General features: G+C 42.2%; 1 protein-coding gene across 12 annotated transcripts in view; it reads left to right on the forward strand.

Annotated features, from left to right (window-relative positions):
• Nucleotides 1–24,838, forward strand: part of LRRFIP2 (LRR binding FLII interacting protein 2) — a 117,373-nt gene that overhangs the window by 23,418 nt on the left and 69,117 nt on the right. For all 12 annotated transcript variants that reach the window (XM_006161073.3, XM_014592661.2, XM_014592660.2 and 9 more), the window contains 2 exons: nt 491–629; nt 21,305–21,391. In XM_006161073.3, coding sequence (XP_006161135.1) covers nt 546–629; nt 21,305–21,391 — 171 coding nt within the window. In that variant the 5' untranslated portion in view covers nt 491–545. The remainder of the gene's footprint in view (nt 1–490; nt 630–21,304; nt 21,392–24,838) is intronic.

Genomic DNA, 24,838 nt, shown 5'->3' on the forward strand with positions numbered 1-24,838 from the left:
CCTGTCTGAAAAGGAACTTTGTGTTGCATGTTGATTTTTTTTCAGTAGGTGGCTAATATTTGTATATACCATTACTGTGTAGTAAGTGAAAAAATCTTTAGAATGATGTTAAAGGAGAAGATGACTGAAGACTTCTGAGTAAACTACTCTGTGCTTCTCAAGAATGATCCTGATTTGGGACCAGCAGTTGGTGTAATGGTTATGTTGTTGGACTCCCATGTAGTCGAGTGTGGTTCAAGTACCAAACCTGGTGGCTTAAACTCACGCTGGGCACATGTGCGTGCGTGCCCAAGATCCCGAGAGGAGAATGGATTGCCACGTGGCCATCCCCTCCTGGGGGGTGATTTCTCACTTTCTGTCTGTCTTGGTCTTTCTGGTACAAGCGCATGTGCCCTATACCAAAAACTTCTCAAAAAATTAATTAACTGTGTAAATGAGCATTAAAACTACAAAGAGAAACATTCTAGGTTACTGTTTCTGTTTATTTCAGGGCTGAAAACAGAGCGAAATCACTTTCCTAATTAAATAGCTGTTAAGAACACAAAATGGCGACTCCTGGAAGGAAGCGAACACCTGTGAAAGACCGATTTTCTGCGGAAGATGAAGCTTTGAGTAACATTGCCAGAGAGGTATGTTCGGTAAACCCCCTCTCAGCCCTGAGTTGCACAGATGAGAGTATTATAAAAACGCTGTGATGAGAGAGCGAGGCAGCCCTTCATTTATGAAGCTGGTTCAGCGTGTTTGCGATGAACAAGATGCCATGGCGGGCCTCTACAAGACCGTATTAGGATGAAATATACTTGGACAGCTTGCCAGCTCATTTAAAATATTTTTGTGGGTCACTTGAGTTACAATGTACTTATTTTTATGTATCGAATTGTTTAATCAATCTTCAGAATTTAAACTTAGGGTAATTAGAATGCTGAAAATTTCATAACCATATTATAGAGATGTTCACTGGGCTGTGTAGTTAATACATTTTTGTAGTTGTTATAGAAATATTGACAGAAACAGTCTCTGGTGCCTATTCTGAAACAGTATTTTAGTTGTTTTTTTGAAACATCGCGATGGAATTTTTATGTTTAATTCTTCGAAATAGTAACAGCATGTGGGCATTTTTGTTTCAGTTTGTTGACTTAACAAAAGAAAAAAAAAAAGGGAAGAGGTGTCACCTTTTGAACCACTGGCCCCATTTCCTGTTGTATATTGGAAATTTAAGATAACTCCCAGCTGTGATTTCTTAGTGAAGTACCAATTTTTTTCAGACTCTTGATTCTATTTGTAGCTGTAGCTGACCGTAAACTGATCTGGTACAAGAACTGCTTAGAGCATCATAAATTTTATTCTCTTGGTGAGAATTATTCCTACATCATTTCCCCTTTGTTATTCTTAGTGAATAACTTATTTAGGACTAGTGCTGCTTCCTGTTGACATGTTGCTCAGTCTTCATTTGACCTAGCTCCTTGTCACTCAGTCATTAGATTGTGAATTAGAAGTCAAATTAGTAGGGAAGGTATTTGAAGCAAAGAAAAGTTTTCTAAAAAGTGAAAACAATATTATGATACTACACCTCCTTCAAAATTGAGTAGGAGTATAATTCCCAACATGTGTTGAGGTCATACTGGTCACAAACACTATTTTAAAGTGTTTGGGGGACCAGCAGTTGGCGTAATGGCTATGTTACTGGACTCCCATGTAGTCGACTGCAATTTGAGTCCTGGACCCCATGGCTTAACCTCACACCGGGCGCGTCTACGTGCGTGCCCGAGATCCCAAGAGGAGAATGGAGGACAAGGGATTGTGGCGTGGCCATTCCCACTGGGGGGTGATTTCTCGCTTTCTGTCTCTCTGTCTCTCTGTCTCTGTCTTTCTGGCAAGCACATGCGCCCTATAGCAAAAACCTCTCCAAAAAAAAAAAAAAAAGTGTTTGCAGCACATTAATTTATTTAATCCTTGTAAAATTCTGAGATAGGCTTTAATTGTCATCTGTATTTTACAGATGGGGAAAGCATTGCGTGAAAGAGTTTTGTCACTTCCCTAAGATTACAAACCTAGGGAGTAGCAGGGCTTAGATTCAATCAAGTCTGGCTCCATAGTCTGCATTGACACTTACTCATGTTTATCAGTCAGTCTCCTCTCATTCTTTTATTAATTTGTTTGTTTGTTTGTTTTGGTAACTTTTTAGGATTTTGAAAGCAATTTCATGTCTTGATTCTTATAAAAATCTTGAGCTAGGTAGGAGAGGTATTATTATTAGTTTTACTTACAATCAAGGAAGCAGATAAAGCTAAGAGATAACTGTTGAAAGTCTTAGGACCCAGGCTCAAGTTAGCCACTTACAGCCATTTTACCTCCCACGCTGCTTCCAAGACAGGTGGGCTTTAGAGAATGGACGAAAAGGGATGGTATGTAGCACGTCCATTCCCCGTTGAGGGTGGCTTTCTGGCTTTCTCACTTTCTCTCTCTCTCTCTCTCACTGTTGAGTACATGCACCCTATAGCTAACCTAAAAATAAAACAAAATACACAGACGATTTAATTCTGGATGGTCAGCTTTTGAATACTTACAGGTTGTTTTTGTTCCTGTACGTTATTTTGATGTGAAACAGCTTTAACCCAGTTTTATATTAGAAGGGTTTTGCCATAAGGTACATACGCTTGCTGGAGAAAGTCAGAGACAAAGAGAGGGAAAGCGAGAAATCAGCCTCTAGGGCAAATGGCCACACTGTAGTCCCTTCTCCTCCATACTTCTCTTAGGATTTTGGGTATGCACGCACATACACCCTGCGTGATTTTCAAGCCACCAGGTCTGGAACTTTAATCTTGGTTGGCCACGTGAGAGTCCAGCACCCTAACCACCACCCACCTGCTTGGCCTCAAGTGAAAATTATCTTAAAGCATAGACCGATGGGGGGGAGTTATGTGAAATTGGGGACCCTAAAGTAGCTAACCTTTCAAAAGCAGAAAAAAAGGATAGAATGAAAGCCAGGGAAGCTGCTTAGCCACGTTCAGTTTAATGAGTGTTATATGGTTAGTGTCCTATGAGACGAGAGTGAGGTCTCTTGAAGGGTTTACAAATAGTCTTTTTCTTTTTTTTTTTTTTGAGAGGTTGTTGCTATAGGGCGTGTGTGCTCACCAGACAGACAGAGAGAGACAGAGAGACAGAAAGTGAGAAATCACCTCCCAGGGGGGATGGTCACGCCGCAATCCCTTCTCCTCCATTCTCCTCTCGGGATCTTGGGCACGCACGCACACGCGCCCGGCGTGAGTTTAAGCCGCTGGGTCCGGGACGCGAACCGTGGTCGACTACTTGGGAGTCCAGCGACATAGCCATTACGCTAACTGCTGGTCCCACAAATAGTCTTTGTAAGGCATCACGTAAGCCTGTTATGTCACTGTTGTCCTTGTTTTAGAGCAGCAATTGTGAAGAACATGTTTTTCGTACTTTTCTTCAAATGGAAGTCTTCAAATGTTGCTTATTTTTTAGACCTGATGATCTGTGATTCCCTCCAGCTTTAAAATTCTGATTGCTTTCAAGGCCTAGGGTCCCCCCCCCCAAGACATTGATATTTATGTGTGTAGTTTTCTTAAATCTAAAGAATGATTGTCTTTTATAGGAATTGGAGTCTAGCAAAAATGAGGCTGGAGATTTTTATGTCAGGCAGAGTTTATGTGTGAATGTATTTGGTGTGAAAATCTACTTGTGGGATGGCCCTATGGCCTAGTTCTTAAGGAGAGTAGATCCCACACGGCAGACCATAATTTGAATCCTAACTCTGGCAGCCTGAGAAACAGACAGGGCGCTTCACCTGCTTGGCTGTGTGCCCAAGGCTGCGTGGGTACGTGCCCACTCCTGCATGGGTGTGTGTCCAGATCCCTATAGGCTGGAGGAGTGAAGGAGAAGGGAGTGCACCTTGACCATGCCCCCACTGGGGCTATCTTCCCCCTTTCTGTCTCTCTTTGGTGAGTACACACACACACCCTGTGGGAGCAAATTATATGTGTTATGTATGTGTAATATATATATTAAAAGTATATTATGTGGGGCTGCCAAGTGACACGATGGTTAGGGGTGCTGGACTCCCACGTGGCTAACTCCTGTTTGAGTCCTAGACCTGGCGGCTTGCTTTCTCACTTTTCTCTTTCTCTGTCCTTTTCTGGTCAAATAAAATAAATAAATAAATGGCTAAATAAAGTTAAAATAATTCTTTAAAAAAGTATATTATGTACATATTTTTACATATATTTTATATATATAATGTGTATATATGTGTGTATGTATTATATATATATTAAATACACACACACACACACACACACACACACACACACATATATATATAAAGAAAACCTACCTGTAATAATAAGAAAGGAAGGTATATGGCTGTTAAACATTTGTAGTTATTGCAATGTTCTGATTTCTTTAAGTGTACAATTCAGTGGCATTAATTACACTCATAAGGTCGTGAGACTGACACCACTGTTGACTTCTAAAACCTTGTCATCACCCCCGGTAGAAACTCTGTAACCATTAAACAATAACTCCCCACTATCCCCTCTCAGCCCCTGGTAACCTCTAATTCACTGTGTGTCTCTATGAATTTGCCTGGTCTAGATATTTTACATTAAGTAGAATCATGCAGTATCTGTTCTTCTGTGTGTGGCTTATTTCACTTAGTGTAATGTCTTCAAGATTCATTCGTATCGTAGTATGAATCGGATCTTCATTCCTTGTCTTTCCTTTTTTGGAGAGGTTTTTGCTATAGGGCGCATGCGCTCACCAGAAACACAGAGAGAGATAGAGAGACAGAAAGCGAGAAATCACCTCCCAGAGGGGATGGCCATGCTGCCGTCCCTTCTCCATTCTCCTCTCAGGATCTTGGGCATGCACGCACACGCACCTGGCGTGAATTTAAGCTACTGGGTCTGGGACTCGAACCACGGTCAACTACATGGGAGTCCAGCGACATAGCCATTACGCTAACTGCTGGTCCCCCTTGTCTTTCATTTTTAAGCAAATTATTCCATTCCCTTTTTATGGCTGACTAATATTCTGTTGTCTGTATATACATGTTGTTTATGCTTCCTCTGTTAATATACACTTGGTTGGATTTCATTTTGTTTCCTAATGAGTTAATAGCCATTCCAGGCATCTTGGAGTAAGTTTGTGCGTTTTGGTTCTGTATTGACAATTTGAGAAGAAGGATATAATAGAAAGAATTGTGCTTGGTTTAAAAGATACTTTCTAGTGTTACTATTTTATGGAGCGATAAATATAGTAGCTTGACAGAGCGATTGATCTTGTCATAGGAATTTCACTTCTTTGAGTAGCTCATTTATTTTTAGAGCATGGTAAATTAGGAATAAGAAACTTTCAGCAGCTTTAAAAAATGTGAAGAATTACCATAATTAACACTAATTATAGGTGTTAATACCATTTCATAATATAGTTCTTGGGCCAGCTGATGACATGGTGGTTAAGGTGGCTGGATCCTACATGACCAACTGGGAGGTTCAAGTCCTGGACCTAGTGTCTTGAAAAACACATAGGGGTGTGTGTGCATGCCCAGACTCCCAAAAGGAGGTGAGATGGAGAAGAAGAGACTGTGGTATAACCATTTCCCATGGGAGTGCTTTCTCAGGGTCCCTCCGTCTGTCTTTGATGAGCGTACAATCCTTCTAGCAAAGCAAAATATCTATCTATCCATCTCGATATATACATTTCTAATGTCATTCCTTCAGTAGATATTTATTGAGCACCTGTCCTGTACGGGTGCTTTGTTGGGTGCATGTGGAGGATGTGAATTGTACAAGACCAACATGGTCACTGCCTTTATGGAGCTTAGATTCTTGAGAGGAAAATCGGCATTAAACAAATATTGGTAATTACACAATAGAATAGTCTCTCAATTTTCAAATACATTTAACATGGTGATTTCTTTTTGTTTTGAAAACTGTGATTGTGTGTACCACAGTCATGGGCATTCTTAGACTTAAGGATGTATAGTGGGTTTTTTTATGTGTTAATAAGCTCATTGAGAGAACAGTGAGTGGTTTTATTGAAGAGTGTGTGACAGGAGGATTTGTCGTGTTTAGGGACTTTGGGAAGGCTTCCTTAAGGAAGTGCTCTTTCAACTGAGTTTTGGAGGGTAAGTGGAATTACTGACAGGAAAGGGAATTCTCAGATGTGAGTAAGTGTTTGTGACTGAAGGAGTATGGAGAATTCAAGGAGTAACAACACCTACTACAACTGTAACAGTCAACATGTATTCAGTTCTTACTGTGCACTGGGCATTGCTCTAAGTATGTTAATGCACTTAATCTTCACAACAACTGTAAGGTAGTTATTATTATTCTCGTTTTATTGATGAGCCCCAGGCATGCACATGGCAGTAACTTACCAGGGTCCCATAGGAAAAGGCAGGGCTGAAATCTGTGCTTAGGCTGGGCAGCAAGGAGGAGAGAGCCAGAGAGTTATGCAGAAGCCATGGTGTATCAGCCGGTAGTACTCAGCCAGCTGGTCATTTTGCCCCCCGCCTGAGACAGAGTGTGCAGACATTTTTGTGTGTGCAGTGCAGGGGTGGTGGCATTGCGGGTGTGATAAGGCGGTTGGTAGAGGCCAGGGATGCTACCAAACGTCTCAGGGAGCATACAGGGTATTCCCCAACAGCAGAGAGTTGTGTGGCTCAAATGTCAGCACCCGCACAGCATCTTTGAGACTATGCTTAGGATTCAGGTCTGTGTCCTAGAAGCAGTGAGAAGCATTCAGGGGTTTTCTGTAAAGGTATGACATATCAGATTCGTGTTTTAAAAGGCTGACTTTACTGCAGGTTGGAGGTATATCAGAGAGAGACATGAGCGGATGCATAGAGGTGAGGCATGAGACTTGCAGAATGATGGTAGTCTAGCTTAAAGTGATGACAGTAGAAATGATGAAAATGGTTGGAATGGAGAGGTGAGTAGGATGTGCCCAGTGAATGACGGTGCTTGTGTGGTGAGGAGGGAGAGCTTTAAGTCACGTATCTGGTTGGATCACAAGGAACATTCCAGCGGGGAGGGAAGTCCATGCCTTTATGTTGGCGTGTTTTATATTTAAGGTGCCTGTGAGACATGTAAGTGGAGATTTTGTGGAGACAGTTGGGGATATAGATCAAGAATACAAAGGAGAGAGAGCCAGACCGTGGTGCAGTGATAGCATCACTCGACCCACAAAAGAAAGGTCCTGAGTTCACGTCCCAGGACCTCCTGAACACACTGGTCACAAGTCCATGCCCGTGATCGGGGCTGGCTAAGACAGCAGGTGTATTGTGGTGTGAAGACTGTTGGAAATGCTTCTCTCTCTCTCTCTCTCTCTCTCTGAAGAAATAAATGAATAAAAACTTAAAAAAAAAAAAAAAAGAATCCTAAGGAGAGGTCTGGACTGTAGATGAAATTTGAGACGCTGAGCGTGTAGACGGTAATTGAAATGAGTGGGATGAGATCATCTAGGGAGAAGTGTGGACTAGAAGATGACACTCCTGGGTGAGTCCACCCAGCCTAAAGACCTCCAGAATTTCACGGTCAAGTCTAGAGGAGTCTTAACTCCACACACTTTTTGATTAGCTTATTTGTTTGGTTCAGATTGTTCTGTGTAAAACAAATTTGTTTTAAAAGATAACTCCATAGGGGAAGCAGCAGTTAGCGTAATGGCTATGTCGCTGGACTCCCACGTAGTCAACCGCGGTTCATGTCCCGGACCCGGTGGCTTAAAACTCACACCGGGCGTGTGTGCGTGCGTACCCAAGATCCCGAGAGGAGAATGGAGGAGAAGGGATTGCGGTGTGACCATCCCCCCTGGGGGGTGATTTCTCGTTTTCTGTCTCTCTGTCTTTCTCTGTCTGTCTGGTGAGCGCACGCGCCCTACAGTGAAAATAAAAAAAAATAAATAAATAAATAAAAAAAAGATAACTCCATAGGAGGAGGAATTACTCTTATTTAAAATAGTTTTAAGTTTTGTCAGTGGTTATACACAAAATTCCTAAGATTATGAAACATGAATTGTTTTTTTTCAATTATGGAAAGTGAGTGTTTTTCTTTCCATTTCTACCCAGTTTTAAAAAAAAATTAAAATTCTGGGACTGGCAGATGGTATAATGGTTACGTTGCTGGACTCCCACGTAGTTGACCGTGTTTCAAGTCCTGGACCCAGCAGCTTAAAACTCATGCCAGGCATGTGTGTTTATGTCCCGTACTCCCTTGTGATGTGACCGTCCCCCTGGGGGGTGATTTCTCACTTTCTGTCTCTCTGGTGAGCACACGTGCCTTATAGCAAAAATTTCTCTGAAAAACAAAAACAAAAACAAAACAAAAATCACCCCTTTGGGATTTATTGTTTGTATTAGACACATCCTTTGACAGTGCAAATCAGAGTTGTGGCTTGAGTTACTAGGATTCTTTCCAGTGGCATTAGTATAGGAATCCAGCCAGTTCCACTGAGTGAACACCTTTCTCCACGTTTTCCCCACTCACGCACAGGAACTAAGGCGAGAGACAGGGAGAGAGGGGCGGGGAGGGAGGGAGAGATGTATTGGGGCAGCCTTCCCTCCTACCTTGCACACCCTGGCTCTGGTCACTGTTTCTCCGATGGCTCACATTACATTCAGTGTCTCACTGTCTCTTGATTTGTTTCTTTAACCAGAATTAAGGAAGGATTATTGAGCCCTAAAACTTAGGTTTGTGTGGCTGAAAATATTTGGTGTTACTTTCATTGTTTTCCTCTCGTTACTTACAGAGATTTAGACAAAAAAAATCACATTAGGGTAGTATCATTAACCTAAACGAGAAGACATCCGTGGCCACACATTTTTACCCATAAGAATATATTTTTAAAAATTATGTATTTATTTATTTATTCATTTATTTTTAATTTTGACCAGAGAGAGATGCACATAGAGAGAGAGAGAGGGAAAGTGAGAAAGAAAGCCACCAGGTCTGAGACTTGAACCATGGTCGGCCATGTGGGAGTGTCCAGCGCCTTAACCACCATGCCACCTGCTGGTCCTGACCCATAAGAATGTTTTCTATTGGGCCAGCAGGTGGCACAGAGGTTAAGGTGGCTAGATGTCACGTGAATGACTGCACAGTTTGAGTCCTGGACCAGGCAGTTTAAGAAAAACACCAGGTGGGTCCAGTGGATAGTTTAGTGGTTAAGGCGCTAGACTCCCACATGGCCAACTGCAGTTTGAGTCCTGGATCTGGAGGCTTAAAATCCCAGAAGGAGAATAGAGGAGAAAGGATTGTGGCGTGGCCATCTCTGCTGGGGGATGATTTCTTGTTTTCTCTCTCTTTGCATCTCTCTGTCTCTCTGGCAAGTGCATGCACCCTACAGCAGAAATCTCTCTAAAACAAAACAAAACAAGCCAAAACACCAGGCACATATGCCATGTGCATGCCCATGCACCCCAGATCCTGAGGAGAGCAGAAGAGAAGGGGTTACAGCGTGGCCCTGCTTCCCCACCCCTATCCTGGAGGCCATTTCTCTCTTTCTCTGCCTCCCTGGTGAGTGCACATGGCTTATAGCAAAAACTAAAAACACAACCTAAAATATAAGAAATTTATTTATGAAGATTTTATAAGTGCACGTGCTTGCTGGAGAGAGGGACAAAGGAACAAAAGGAAGATTTGGTTGTTTGACATCAGAAAAAGAGGAGTTAGAATGCCCTACGTTTTATCTAATACATGTTGGTGTTTATGCTCCAAAAAATTTAAATATTTATCCTTCATACCAAAAGCTTGAAAAAGGGTTAAACATAATTACATTCTAAATCTAATTAAGAAATGTGGTAACTAAGACTCTGTACTAGAAGGAAGTTGCTAGGAAATGGAATAACACTTTTTATTTGTTAATTTGGAAACTATGGCAACACAATAAACATTATGTCTCATAATTTGTCTTTTAGTGTTCTTTGAGCATCAGCGTCAAGGAAGAATAAACATTAAACACAGTAGACTTTGGATCTTAGCTACCTGAGTTAGTCATTGTCTTTGTTTCATTTTCTAGAATTTTTTAAAAATGAAGTTTCTTCTTTGTTTTTTAACTTTATTTATTTAAATTTATTTTAATTTGACCAGAGAGGGACAGAATGAGAGAGAGAGAGAGAAAAAGTGAGAAAGCAAATCTCCAGGTCTGGGACTCAAGCCACAGTTGGCTATGTGGGAAGTCAGCACCCTTAACCACCATGCCACCTGAAGGCCCCTCATTTTGTAGAATTTTAAATTTTAGCTTTCTTGAAATTGAAGCCTAGTCTGTAAAGGTCCAGATTGTATCTTTTTTTTTTTTTTTTGAGGTTTTCACTCTAGGGTGCGTGTGCTCGCCAGAGAGAGACAGAGAGACAGAAAACAAGAAATCACAGCCCCCAGGGGGGATGGTCACACCGCAGTCCCTTCTCCTCCATTCTCCTCTCGGGATCTTGGGCACACATGCACACGCGCCCGGCGTGAGTTTTAAGCCACCGGGTCCGGGACACGAGCCGTGGTCGACTACATGGGATTCCAGCGACATAGCCATTACGCTAATTGCTGGTCCTCCAGATTGTATCTTACCTCCTGTACCCATGCCAGTTGGTTAGGTTTTATCTTACGGATACTCAGCCAGGTTGGCAATTCCAGAGTTTGTTGGCTCAGGTCAGTACATTTTGGTCAGTTTATGAATTTTAAGTTTGCCTCTTTTAAAACTAAAACTAAAACTCTTTCATGATCACAGTAGGACAAAGGTTTTAAACCTAGAGGATTCTCTTTTAATGCATTTGAGTGTGTATTTTAATGTACTACTCTTTGAAGAATATATATATATGTGTGTGTATATATATATATATGTACATATGTATACATATATATTTAAATATTTTATTTAACTTTATTTATTTAAATTTTGACCAGAGAGGGACAGAGTTGGGGGAGGGTTGTAGGGTGAGAAAGCAAGCTGCCAGATCTGGGACTCAAGCCGTGGTCGGCCATGTGGGAGTCCAGCATCCTTAACCATCATGCCACCTGCCGGCCCCTCTTTGGAGAATATTAAGGCAGAAAGGTTTTGGTAATAATATAAGTACCTCTGAGTCCAGCACTTGACATTAATAACTGTTGATGTGTTTTTACAGTTGTTTCAGATCTTTGTTAAAAAAGATAGGAAGGGGGACCAGCACATGGCATAATGGTTACATTGCTGGACTCCCATGTAGCCGACTGCGGTTCGAGTCCCTGAACCAGTGACTTAAACTCACACTGGGTGTAAAGTCACGCTGGGTGTGTGTGTGAGCGTGCCCAAGATCCTGAGAGCAGAGTGGAAAAGAAGGGATTGTGGCATGGCCATCTCCCTTGGAGGGTGAGTTCTCGCTTTCTGTCTCTGTCTCTCTGTCTATCTGGTGAGCACACGTGCTCTATAGTAAAAACCTCTCTTTAAAAAAAAAAAAAAGGAAGGAGGGAGAAAGCAAACATTATGGACCAAGTTTAAGGCCCTTTTACTGCACTCCCCAGGCCTCGTCTTTTTTCTTCTTCTCATGGGGAACAGCTGTAATCAATTCAGAAAATGTCCTTCCTGCCAAGTTCTAAAACATATCTCCATAGACAGTGTGTGTGTGTTTTTGTATTTTATTTACTTGTTTATTAGGTTTTTGCCATAGGCTGTGTGGGAGTCTAGCACCTTAACCACCATGCAGTGTGCTCGCCCCTATATATTAGTGTGTGTGTGTGTGTGTGTGTGTGTGTGTGTGTAGGTGTGTAGATTTTTGCTATAGGGCGCATTCATTCACCAGAAAGATAAGAGACAGACAGAGAGACAGGAACCAAGAAATCACCCCCAGGGGGATGGCCACACCACAATCCCTTCTCTTCTGTTCTCCTCTTGGAATCTTGGGCACGCATGCACACGTGCCCGGCATGAGTTTAAGCCACCCAGTCCAGGACTCAAACCACAGTCAACTACATGGGAGTCCTGCAACATAGCTATTACGCCAACTGCTGGTCCCTTAAGTGCTCTGTAGGTGCAGAGTTGTGAGATAGAACTATGTGGGGAACTGTCAGAAAGGTAGCTCAGTGTGTGAGTGGAGAGGGATTGGGGAAATGGAAGGAGGTGGTGTGAAGGATTTGTGTACTGAGTTCCAATTTGATTTGAAAGCTGTGGGAAGCCATTGAAAAGCACATCCTTTTTCATATTTGAATTACAGCGTGATTGCTCTAGACACCTGGTGGAGAGTGACTGGTAGAAGGGAGAAAGGAAGTTCGTAAGCTGCTCTATTCATCTGGGAGAGAAACGGCGAGAACCTGGATTAAGGCTGTGACGGCAGGAATGGAGGAAAAGTTTGGATAGAAGAAATAGTACAGAGATGAGGTGGGAGAATAGGTGGTTGAGACTTAGTGACTGAATGTGAAGGGAGGAGGAGAACCTCCAGGGTGTTAAACCATAACTGACCATGGTTTGAATCCCAGTGCCTGGTGGCTTAAAAAGCACCTCGGGGTGGGGTGGGGGGACTAGCAGATAGCTTAATGGTTATGTTGCTGGACTCCCATGTAGTCAACAGTGGTTCGAGTCCCAGACCTGGTGACTTAAAAACTCATGGTGGGCATGTGTGTGTGCCCAAAATCCCGAGAGGAGAATGGAGAAGAAGGGACTGTGGTGTGGCCATCCCCCCTGGGGGGTGATTTCTTGCCTTTTCTCTCTCTCTCTCTCTCTGTCTCTCTGGCAAGCACACGTTCCCTATAGCAAACAGAAAGAAAGAAGAGCCTGCCAGGCACGTGCATGCTCGCCCCAAATCTGGACACAACAGAGGAAAAACGATTGTGTGACCGCGCCCGGGGGGAGATACGTCTGTGGCAGGATGGCTTCTGTGATGATACCCAGGATCTTGGTGTTTCAGACGAAGAATTGATGGAACACGCAGGTAGTGAAATGTGAAGGTAGTTTAAGTGAAAAGGAACGTACATTCCTGAGAGGTAGGAGCGGGCTGAGCAGGCAGTGGCTCAGAGACCGCGGCAGTACATTCTACGAAGCTTGTCATTATTTCAATCAAGGTCATATCAGTTCATCATTGGCTGGGCCCACTGATGTATCTTGTTGGCTATATATCAAATGTGGCTTAATCAGCTAGATATCCCTCACTGGAAATCTACCTGCATTACCTTGGGTGGGGAATTTTCTGCCCTGATTTTTTTTTTTTTTTTTTTTAGAGAAAGAGATTTTTTGCTATAGGGCATGTGTGCTTGCCAGAGAGAGAGAGACAAAAAGAGAGAAATCACTCCCTGAGGGTTGGCCGAACTGCAGTCCCTTCTCATTCTACTCAGAATTTTGGGCACACATGCACACATGCCTGGCGTGAGTTTCAAGCTGCTGGGTTTGGAACTTGAACCGTGGTTGGCCATGTGGGAGACCAGCGACTTATCTATTATGCCATCTGGTAGTCCCTGCCCTGATTTTTTTTTTTTTTTTAATCTAGACATGTGGGCAAATGCACCAGCCCCCTGCCTCACTTTCTCTCCCTCCTCCCCAGAGTACATATTTATTCTAGCATCAAAAAAAAAAAAAAAAAAATTAGGGAGTTAGGAGAGAAAAATGTACCCATGAAGGATTCTGAGGAGAGAGGTCAGAGAGTAAAGAGGAAAACCCGGGGACACTAGTATTACAGACTCCGAGAGATAAAGATTTCTAGGAGGAATGATGACAGAGGTCCAGAAGGGAAAAGTGAAGTAAGTATAGAAAAATCCTACTGGGTTTAATGGTTAGAGGTCATTGGTGACCTTTGTGTGAGCAATTTCAGTTAAGTGATTTGGGCAGAAGCCAGATTGCAGTCATTTGAAGAGAGTGAGGCATGAGGGGAGAGGTGTGGAAAAAAACAAAAAAAAAAACTGGTCTGAAAAGAGAAGACAAGGTGAAATCAACCCAAGGTGGAATTTTTTTTTTTTTTCTTTTTAAAAATGAAATAGACAAACTTATTTACTGAGAGAACGAACTAAGAGAGAGAGAACTGAGCAGATCTGACGGTTGGGGCAGGGTCTCTGGGAGCTTGGGTACACACAGCATGGAGGAGCTGAATGTGGGTGCGTGTGTGAGAGTCGGGGAGAGTCTGGCCTAGCCTGCCGTGGTTTGGGAGGGCCGAGGGAATGCCTTGGCAAAGGAAGGGAAATACTGAAAGTATGAGAACTGGAATAACAAAAGAGAAAATGCTAAACTGATGGGATTTAACAGAAGACCTTTTTCCATTGATAATGAAGACTTAATATTTCTTGGAAATACTTTCTGTCCTCTTTATTTAAAAATAGGCTACCCATTTTTACTGTGACACAGTGTTGAGCGATAGCCATTTTGTTTTTAAAAGCCTTTGGACCATTATATGCTTAAAGTACTTTTATCCTGAAAAAATACACTTACTAATTTAGTAAGGACATAGGAACTTTAAGCATATAATGATCCATACAGGCTTTTTAAAAGAGAAGAAAAAGTGTAGCCTATTTTTAAAACAGTGAGCACTGTGCATTCCATCAGATAGGTCCCTCCTTACTCACAGATCCACTGGATAGAAGACTTATAACAGGATTGATTGGCTGTAGACTAGTCTCTGATTTGGAATGCCATTGAGAGCCATAGATTATTATTATTATTATTTTATTTATTCTTATTATTTTTTCTTGATTTGCCAAAGGACACATGTGCTCACCAGAGAGAGACAAGAAGAGAATGAAAGCCAAGAGAGAGAAAGCAAACTGCCAGGTCTGGGACTTGAACCGTAGTTGACCATGTGAGAGTCCAGCACCTTAACTACCATGCCATCTGCTGGCCCTGCCTTAGGTTATTTTAACCTGTTCCCTGGTGTATATTTAATTTAAGCAGTGACAAACTTTAAGTTTGAAATTCATATTCAGAACTTAAGAATGAGTTTTGGGCAAATGGAATCATAAAATATATTATGACTCGTCATAATTTATTTTGAGATGCTTTGCCTTGATTGTTCCTTGATGTTTCAGGTAGGTTAATTCAACAGTGCGCAGTATAGAATAGCAAGGGTGGGAGGAGAGTCGGGATGCAGAAACTGAAGTTAGAATTAAACTTGAGATGGTGTAATGGTTGGACTTCCATTAGTCGACTGTGGATCGAAGCCTGGACCCAGCGGCTTAAAATTCACGCTGGGTGTGTGCGCGTATGTACCCAAGATCCGGAGAGGAAAATGAAGAGGGTGGGTTACCCTCCTGGGAGGTGACTTCTGGAGAGGAAAATGGAAGAGAACAGATTGTGGATTGCTGCTTGGTCATCCTCCCCTGGGGGAGTGATTTCTTGCTCTTTGTCTCTGTCTCTCCAGCAAGTGCATGTGCCATAGAGCAAAAAATATTTCTCTTAAAAAAAAAAAAGAGACTTGAAGTACTCTAGATTAAAACTGGTAAGAGCCTATTTGGAAGAGGGCAGAGCCTGTTGGAATGGAAATTAAAAGAAGGATTACAGAGATACTGTAAAGTGGGACCAGCAGGTGGTATGCTGGTTAAGGACGCTGGACTCCCACATGGCCAGCTGCGGTTTGAGTCCCAGACCTAGCAGCTTGCTTTCTCCCATTCTCTCTCTGTCTCCCTCTCCCTCTAACCCTCTATTTAATTACATTAAAATAAATAAGTAAATAAAGTTAAATAAAATAATTCTTAAAAAGAGAGAGATGCAAAGGAAGATTTGGTGAGGAAGTGGGAGGTCTGGGGACCTTGGAATTAAATAAGGGTGACGCTTATTTTTGGACACTGGAAAACAGGGAAGCAAGCCCTCGCCACTGGAGGGAGATGAGGCTGATCTCATCCTCCCTAAGTCCGTGGTGCTCACAGAGATCCGCTAGACATTGGGCAGGTAAGCTTTGATCTTGGCAGGAAAGCTAGACCTTGAGCTCAGATATTTGAGTCATTCTCGTTGGCTGATAGTTGAAACTGAAAAAGGAAGTTGAGAGGAAAGGCCGCGTGCGGCAAAGGGAGATTATCTACATTTGGTGGGAAGGCGTGGTAAAAGAAATAAGAGAGCCAGAATAGTAGAATGTCACGGAAAGCAGGGAATTGATGCTAGGTTGAAGACCCTGTGATAATTCATCCAATGTAGACTGTGCCCTGTCCAAGGACGTGCTGTCACACTTGGGTGTGAAGGTGTGAGTTGCGGTTGGGGTCAGAAGGTGGCACAGGAGCAGTGCAGCCGAACTCTCCCTGGACGGTCTTGGGTTTGCTTCCTGGAGCTGCCCTGCACACTCTGAGTGATCCTGACTGGTTGAGCGTGGGGCGGATCACTGTGTGAAGACCCTGTTGGGGGTGTCCGTCTCTGTCTTTCTATCACTGTCTCTTTCTCTTATGAAAGAAATAATTACATAAACTTGAAAAGAATGTAAGTTGTGACATTCTGGTTAAGAGTGAAAACTAGAGTAAGATTCTTACGGTGCAGGTCTCAGCACCAATATTTGCTGGCTAGGGGATATTGGGCAAGTTAACCTTTCTGTATCTCAAGGAGTTATTTGGTTTATTAAAAGAAAATAGAGGGACCAGCAATTAGTGCAATGGCTATGTCGCTGGACTCCCATGTAGTCGACCGCGGTTTGCGTCCTGGACCCGGTGGTTTAAACTCACAGCGGGCGCGTGTGCGTGTGTGCCCAAGATCCCGAGAGGAGACTGGAGGAGAAGAGATTGCAGCATGGCCATCCCCCCTAGGGGGTGATTTCTCGCTTTCTGTCTCTCTGTCTCTGTCTGGCAAGCGCACATGCCCTATAGCAAAAACCTCTCCAAAAAAAAAAAAAAAAAGAGTAGATATCTAGCCTTGCTAAATGTTCAAATGATGGCAATTTTATTAGTGTGAAGTCTCATCTTCCCCATTATCTGAAAAGTCTGGGTTTTAATCATGAGATTACTGATAATATCGCTTAGTTTTGTGAAGGTTAAGAGCAAAGGTCCTTCCTTAACAGATATAGTATAATTTGAATCACATTCTTATATAATACCCTAAGCTTAATTATTTCCCAAACTGTTCCTTGGAGCATGATCCTTGAGTAAGTATTTATTATTTATTTAGGAATATGGTCTATCCTGAGAAATGCTATATATATTGTCCTCTTTGTCAAGATTCATAACAAGGTTACTAAGGCCCTGATTAGAAAAAAGTTTAACTGAGGATTTTCCAAACTTACTAGATTGTAAGAGTCCTTTTCCAGTTCATATATCAAATTTTATGTATTACATATTTATATACCTTAGTGTTTATTTAGTTCAGGCATCTTTTTTATTCACTCACATTTAAATAGTCACGTTTATTTAAAAAGTTTAAATTGGGGTACAATTCACATACCATCAAATTCATCATTTTGAAATATTCCGTGGTTTTAAATATATTCTCTTCATGAGGACACGTAACAACCGCCTCTGTCTAATGCAGAACATTTCCCCAGCCAAAAACGAAGCCCCTACCAATCGGCAGCCCTTTCCTATTCCCTTCTTCCTCTGCACCCTGGCAACTGTGTCTGGACATCTCATATAAATAGAATCATACAATATATGGCCTTTTGGGTCTGCCTTTTAAAAAAAAGTTATTTTTAATGAGAGTGAGAATGAGAGAAGAGACAGGCACGCTTCAGGGGGTCTTTCACCACAAACCCACCCCTCTCCCTCCCCAGCTTTCCTAGGGAGCCAGACGCATGGGCGCGTGTGCAGGTATGTCCACGTCTGCGGGCAGCGGGCCTGCGATCCGTGTGCGCCGTCTAGCTGACGTGTGCCTGGCTTTTCTACTCAGGCAAGGCGTCTGCAGGGTTCAGCCATGTGGTAGCCTGCTCTTCATTCCTTTATCTGTTCATCAGATGATGGGTATTTGGATTAGTTCTACTCTTTGGCTTTTATGAATAACGTTGCTGTTAATGCTTGTGTATAATTTTTTGTGTGGATCTGTGTTCTCATTTCTCCTAGACAGGCGTCTAGAGGTGGATGTTGGATTATATGGTAACTGTGTTTAACTTTTTGAGGAATTGTCAGAAGTTTTCCAAAGTGATTATACCATTTTATATTTCCATCAGCATTGCATGAATCCTCACCAACATTAGTTATTTTTGCTCTAAAATTTTTTTATTACAAGCCCATGTGGAGATGGGCTTGTCGCAATCTCTTCTCTATTTTCCTCTTGGGATTTTGGGATTTGGAGCACACATGCTTACTTGCCCTGCATGGGTTTTAAGCTGCTAAGTCTGGGACTTGAATCACGGTTGACTACTTGAGAGCCCAGCGACATAATCATTATGCCATCTGCTGGTCCTATCGTTTTGTTTGTTTGTTTTTTAGAGATTTTTGCTGTAGGGCATGTGCTCTTGCCAGAGAGACAGAGAGTGAGAAATCATACCCTAGGGGGGATGGCCAAATTGTAGTCCCTTCTCCATTCTTCTCCCGGGATTATGGGCATGCATGCACATGCGCCCGGCATGAGTCTTAAGACTCTCAGTCTAGGACTTGAACTAGTTGACTATGAGAGAATCCAGTGATGTAACCACCATGCCATCTTCCGGTTTCCTTATTTACCTATTTTAAAGCTTGTGTTTAAGTGGTTTTTCTTCAACACCATCTCTAAAGGAGGTAGCGTTTGAGTTTTGGACAAAGTTGGCCAAGTAACAAAAGCAAGGGAATTTTGTGTCTCTGAAGTCCATGTTGTTTCTATTCCCTTCCTCTTCGTTGTTTTAAAAAAAATAAAAATGCAAATGTTATTATAAGAACAGATTTCGGACCAGCCAGTGGAGTGGTGATTGGGGCGATGACTGGGTTCCACATGGCGGGCTGCACGGGTGAAGTGCTGGGCCCTGGGGCTCGGAGGGCGTGCTGGGCATGTGTGCAAGTGTGCCCAGACTCCAAGGAGGGCTTATGTGGGGGGATTCCAGCATGACCTTCTATGGGAGGGATGCTCGCTCTCTTTCTGCCTGGTGAGCGCACGCACCTTCTAACCAAAGACAAAACAAAACAGAACGAGTGTATTTCAGTGATCTGTAATTTAGGTGTTTAGAGGGCTGTCTCGTTTTAGTATAGACCGTGCCGGGTTGGCCACATGCGGCCGTTAGTAGGAGGAAGTTGGCATTTCTGAGTTAAATCTCTAAGGGAGACCGCAGGTACAAAGCTTAATATTCGTGGACGTGAAAATCTCTACACCACTACTGCTGTAGCTTTCTTAGATTACAGGGCTCTGAAAACTTTGTTATTTAGTTTAAAAATGTGTCTGGTATCTATTGAAGCATAATTTAGCCTTGATGTCTTTTTTTTTTTTTAAATGGTGTCTAATTAGAATCACGGGTATAGAAGATACTTAATTTGAAGCGAAGAATTTTTTTTTAAACATAGAAAAATTCATGTGCCCTGAACATGCCAGTGGTTACGGCTTAGTGGGTAGATAGTAATTCATTTTGTAGGGTGTTTGCTACTCTAAGGCCAGTTACACAGGTTGGGAAAATGACAAATTAGGGTTGTTAAATAGGAGTTAAACTGTTAAGCCTTTTCCCATTAAGAGCCTTTGATGACTTGCCAGGCAAAACGTTTCTCCTTCCCTCACGCTTTCTTTTCTTCAGGCATTGTGGCCCTGTTTGCCTCAACTTCCACCACGAGCTCCTTTAGGACAGGGCGTTATTATCTTCCTCTATTTTCAGCACCTAGCATAATCACCTAGCACGCAGTAGACACTTGCAGACATTGGCTGAGTGACTGTTTTGAGACTCCCACACAAATACCGCAGCATGAGGAGAAAAGAACTGCTGTGATTATCAGAGAGAAGAATCTGAATCAGAGTTAGCATGTGGCCAAGAACAGAGGAAACCACTACAAGGTAGAAACCAGAGAGAGGATTTGTAAGTTTCATGTGGTGCATCAAGGTGTTTCCTTTATTCGTGATAGATTGTATGCAGGCTTGAGAGAGAGAGAGAAGGCCAGGGTCTGGTCCCATCACAGTCCCTTCCTTCACTTCGCTAGCCCCCCAGATCTTTGGTGCTTGTGTGTCCCGGTGACCTTCAGGGTGACTAGTCGAGGGCTGGAACTGTGGTTTCCTTTGGGATCTGACCTTTTCCAAATACTGTATTACTGCTGTGCTATAAGCCAGTCAAGCCATTTTCTTTCTTTTTTTTTTTCTTTTTTAAAAAATATTTATTTATTTAATTCCATTTGTTGTTATTATCATTTTTAAATTTTGACCATAGAGAGACAGAGAGAAAGGGAAAGCGAGAAAGCAAGCCTCCAGGTCTGGGACTCGAACCGCGGTTGGCCATGTGGGAATCCAGCGCTCTTAACCACCATACCACCTGCTGTCCCTGTCCAAGCTATTTTCTGATCACATTTCCTTGGGACTTTCACTCATGGACTAAAATTCACTTGCTTTTTTGTTTTGTTTTGTTTTTAATTTTAATTTTTAAAAAGATTTTTGCCATAGGGCATGTGTGCTTGCCAGAGAGACACAGATAACAAGAGAGAAAGTGAGAAATCAGTCCCCAGGGGGTATGGCCACACTGCAATCCCTTCTCTTCCATTTTCTTCCATGGACCTTGGGCATGCATACACATATGCCTGGTGTGACCTTCAGGCCACTAGGCCTGGGACTCGAACTGCCGTCTGCCATGTGGGAGAGCAGCATCTTAGCCATTACTCCACCTGATGGCCCCAGAACTCACGTGTTTTTTAGCAGCATAAAGGCATGAAAGTTGTGTGGCTACAGAAGCATGCAGTTTGTTTGTTCATTTATTTATTTATTATTTTATTTGAGAGATTTTTGCTATAGGGCGCGTGTGCTCGCCAGAAAGAGAGAGACAGAGGGACAGAAAGTGAGAAATCAGCCCCCAGGGGCGATGGCCATGCTGCAATCCCTTCTCCTCCATTCTCCTCTTGGGATCTTGGGCGCGCATGCACACATGCCTGGCCTGAGTTGAAGCCATTGGGTCAGGGAATCAAACCACGGTTGACTACGTGGGAGTCCAGCGACATAGCCATTACGCCAACTGCTGGTCTCGAAGCACGCAGTTTAATACAATGTAATCTCGCCATAGCGGAGCCATGGGTATAGAGTATTACCCTGTGTGAGAGGGAGTGAGGGAAATCTTCATAGGAGGTAGTATTTTAGCTGAATAATAGGCAAGAGAATGCACCTCCTAGGGAGAAATAGTCTGTGAAGAGAGTCTTTACGGAACACAGGCGTCTAGGACTGGAGGGAGAAAGACCGCCCAGTACACATGGAAGGTGGTGTTCCTTTGCTCCCTGTCCTCTTATCTGACTGGAAGTTGGTTTTGGTTATGTTTTATAAAACTGAGTTTTCTATTACTTTTCAGGCAGAGGCAAGGCTGGCAGCGAAACGGGCTGCCCGGGCAGAAGCAAGAGATATACGCATGAGAGAACTGGAACGGCAGCAGAAAGAGGTAACTGGGGAGTACGCCTCGTTTGATGCTAGTGCCCCTGGAAATGAGTACTTGGCTGGTGCACTCCTGGTGCTGGTCTGCTTCCCCCGAAAACAGAGGACACTTTAACTATTGACAGATGAGGTATTTTAAGCCATTCCATGTCAGCAAACTAAATGTACTATTTGTTTTAAATAACTGGGGCAACACAAATATAACTCTTAAGTACGTTGTTAGAATTTGTTACAGTGTTATAAATGTTTTATTTATGTTAACTGAAGTAGGCTTAGAGAGAACAGTTACTTAGGATAGACCTTTCTGTCCTGAAATTTGTATTAATTATGTTATGACCTCTATCTGGTAATACACAATTCAACCTTACGATTTTGAAGCATTTTCACAATTATTTATTTTTACATTCATTCATGTGCATCATTACAATATACCAAATGGATTTTCCCATCTTGAATACACTGTACCTTGGTTAAGTTAAAGGTATTACCATACAGATTACCATCAACAGATCATTTTCCATCTGTGTGTCCCTTAAATATTTTGCAAACGCAAACTGGTAGGACTCCAAGTTTGTGTTATAAAAACTAGTATCCACATATAGAATGAAAAACTACCAGAAACAAGTGATTACTGTAAGTACTTTGGTTTGTGTATGGTAGAATTATGGTTGGTTTTTCTTTCTTTTTTCCCCCTTGCTGTAGGGCGTTTGCGCTCACCACAGACAGAGAGAGAAGGAAAGTGAAAAATCACAGTAGTGGGATTGGCCTTGCTGCGGTTCCCTCTCCCCCAGTCTTTTCTTAGGACTTTGGGCACACGCACACGCACCCAGTGTAATTTTCAAGCTGAATTGCTCAGTTGGCCATGTGGAATCCAGTGCCTTAACCTCTGTGCCATCCGCTGGCCCAGTTTTGCCTTTGTGTGTGTGTGTGTGCTTTTCTATAGTTTACAAATTTCCAATATGCTTTTATCATCAGAATGAAAAGCAGAAAAGAGTAAAAAAAAAAAAAATCAGGTACATGGAAATCAGGCTGACAAAAATAAAACAAATATTTATTTTTTTCATCTTTCTTTTTGTCATTGACTTAGTTCTGAAACTTCTTGTAAAGGTTTTTTTTTTTTAAGTAGGTGAAGGGGGAGAAATCTATTACAGTGTTAAACACTTTGTTCCTATATTGCTGTTACATTTTCTGCCCCTGGGTTAAAAAGTTGCTCATTGTAACAGCTAAATAAACCAGAACAGTTGACATGTTCCTAATTTAATTTCAAATACAGTTTTAAATATTGAGTAGAATTCTATTGATTTGAAATGTTGCAATGCATTGTATCTCATACCCCTAGAATTATACTAAGTAACAAGTGGAGGAGACCATTATTCCTCCAAACTGCTGAGAACCATGCATCTGTTTATGGAACGTATTTAGCTTGTAATTGTCTGTGTTTTGAATGTGTCACTTTGATTCAGCTATCATTGCTCTTTAAGGCACGTGTGTCAGAGTAAGGCTTAGTAGAGAATGCGCTATGTTGAAAACGGTTCATTTTACGAAACTTTTACATTTGTAGCACTCTCATCACTTCTCTGATCGGAAGTGGGGACAGATTCAGAAGTGGCTGGTAGGCCAGGATTGCCTGTCCTGCATGTTGTGATCAGTTGCTGAAATAATGCAGTCTTAAAGTAAAACATTCACTAATGGTTTGCAAAGTAGGAGTGTCTGACCTGTGTGAGCCTCAAGGTCAGAGTGTCTCTTCTGCCTGCAGTGGGCCAGATGGTGCGTGGAGTCTCCCCGCTGTGGTCGTAGTCTGACCTTTATCTTGTGAATGCTTCTGATCAAGAAAGACCGACTACATGAATGCGTGTTGTCTTTTTTTGAGTTTTTCCTTTTCTCCTTCAGGCCCCTCCTTTCTCTCCCACCACTTAAGAACTAAACGAAACGAAATAATTCATACGATTGTCACTGCGATATGATCCAAGTCAGGCTTTGGTTCCCTCTGAAAACTACACTTATTATTTTAGCTCCCTTCAGTTCTTTATTAAATTCTCTACCACCACTCTCAAATTTGTTAGCTACAAAAGCAAGTTGTTTTATAGTGAAACATTCCTAGATGTGAACTTTTCAAAGTTGATAAATTCCCCAACTGTCTCCTATTGCGAGGTCTCTGAATTTGGTATGTGACAGGCTTGGGAGATAGAGTAGAAAGCTTTAAAATCTCATGTAATCTTATGAGTGTATGTACATTTTCACGAGACATGTCCACAAGTATTTTTGTTACCAGATTTTCAGAGGAATCTGGCTCCTGAAGGATTAAGAACTACAGTTTAATTGCTGCTAACAAGCAACTTTTGTAAACAAAATTTCCCTTTTATAGCAGCATTTTAAGATATTACCAGAATTAAAATATTTCTAACTGTAAGGACCTTCAAATTTAATTAGATAATTTTTATTGTGATAATTGTTTTAGAAAAGAGAGGAAAAAGATGTTTGGTTACCTAAAATTAAAGTAACTTCTAATGTATGTGTTTGTTATTTTGGAGTGGAATCTTTCTTGTTACTAAATTACAAGCTTCATTAACTTATTTGAAGTGCTGCATGCAATTGGGTTAATATTATTGATGATGTTTTATGTGAATACAAGAAATTACTGTGCGCCAGTAGGGGCCGAGACTTGAACCTAGTCAACTATGTGGGAGTTCAGCAATGTACCCATTATGCCATCTGCTGGCTCTGTTGTAATCTTTTCTGTTTAGCCATTGGTCCTATTAATGAAAGAAAAACCAATTGGCAAAGTTCTACTGTGGCAATACCTAGGAAATGAAGCTTTTTTTTTCTTCAGAGGAAGAGGAATCTCTTTTAGACCACTATCTTGCCATTTTCTTCTTGTGTTTGTTTGTGTTTTTTTGCTATGTAATTAGTGGAAACTTAGCCAGTGTAGGATATCCTTATGTTCAGTGGTCTTGTGAGTCAGAAGATCTGAATGCTGGTCTCAGCTTATGATCTTTTTTTTTTTTAATAGGACACTTGCACTTGCTAGAGGTAGGAAGGGAGGGGAAGAGAAAGAAATAGAAAGAAATCACCTTCCAGGGGTAGACGACCACACCACAGTCCCTTCTCCTGCAGTCTCCTCTCGCACAGGTGCCTGGCGTGTTTGTCACGTTCCTGGGTCCAGGACTTGAACGCAGTGGGGCATGTGGAATCCAGCCGCCTTTACCTCCATGCCTTCTGCAGGCCTCAGACCTTGTAGATTCTTACTTAATTCTTCCATACTACAACTTTTTTTACTGTAAAACGAAGGGATCAGGGTAAATCATCTCTAAGGACACTTCTAGCTCTTAAACATAATTCTAGAAGGGCCAGCAGGTGGCGTGGTAGTTAAAGGCACTGAATTCCCACTTGGCCGACCTCGGTTCGAGCCTCGGACCTGCTGACTTGCTTTCTCGCCTTCCTTCTCTCTCTCTCT

This window comes from Tupaia chinensis, unplaced genomic scaffold (assembly GCF_000334495.1).
Source record: "Tupaia chinensis unplaced genomic scaffold, TupChi_1.0 Scaffold138098_1, whole genome shotgun sequence".
Classification (NCBI taxonomy): Eukaryota; Metazoa; Chordata; class Mammalia; order Scandentia; family Tupaiidae; genus Tupaia; species Tupaia belangeri.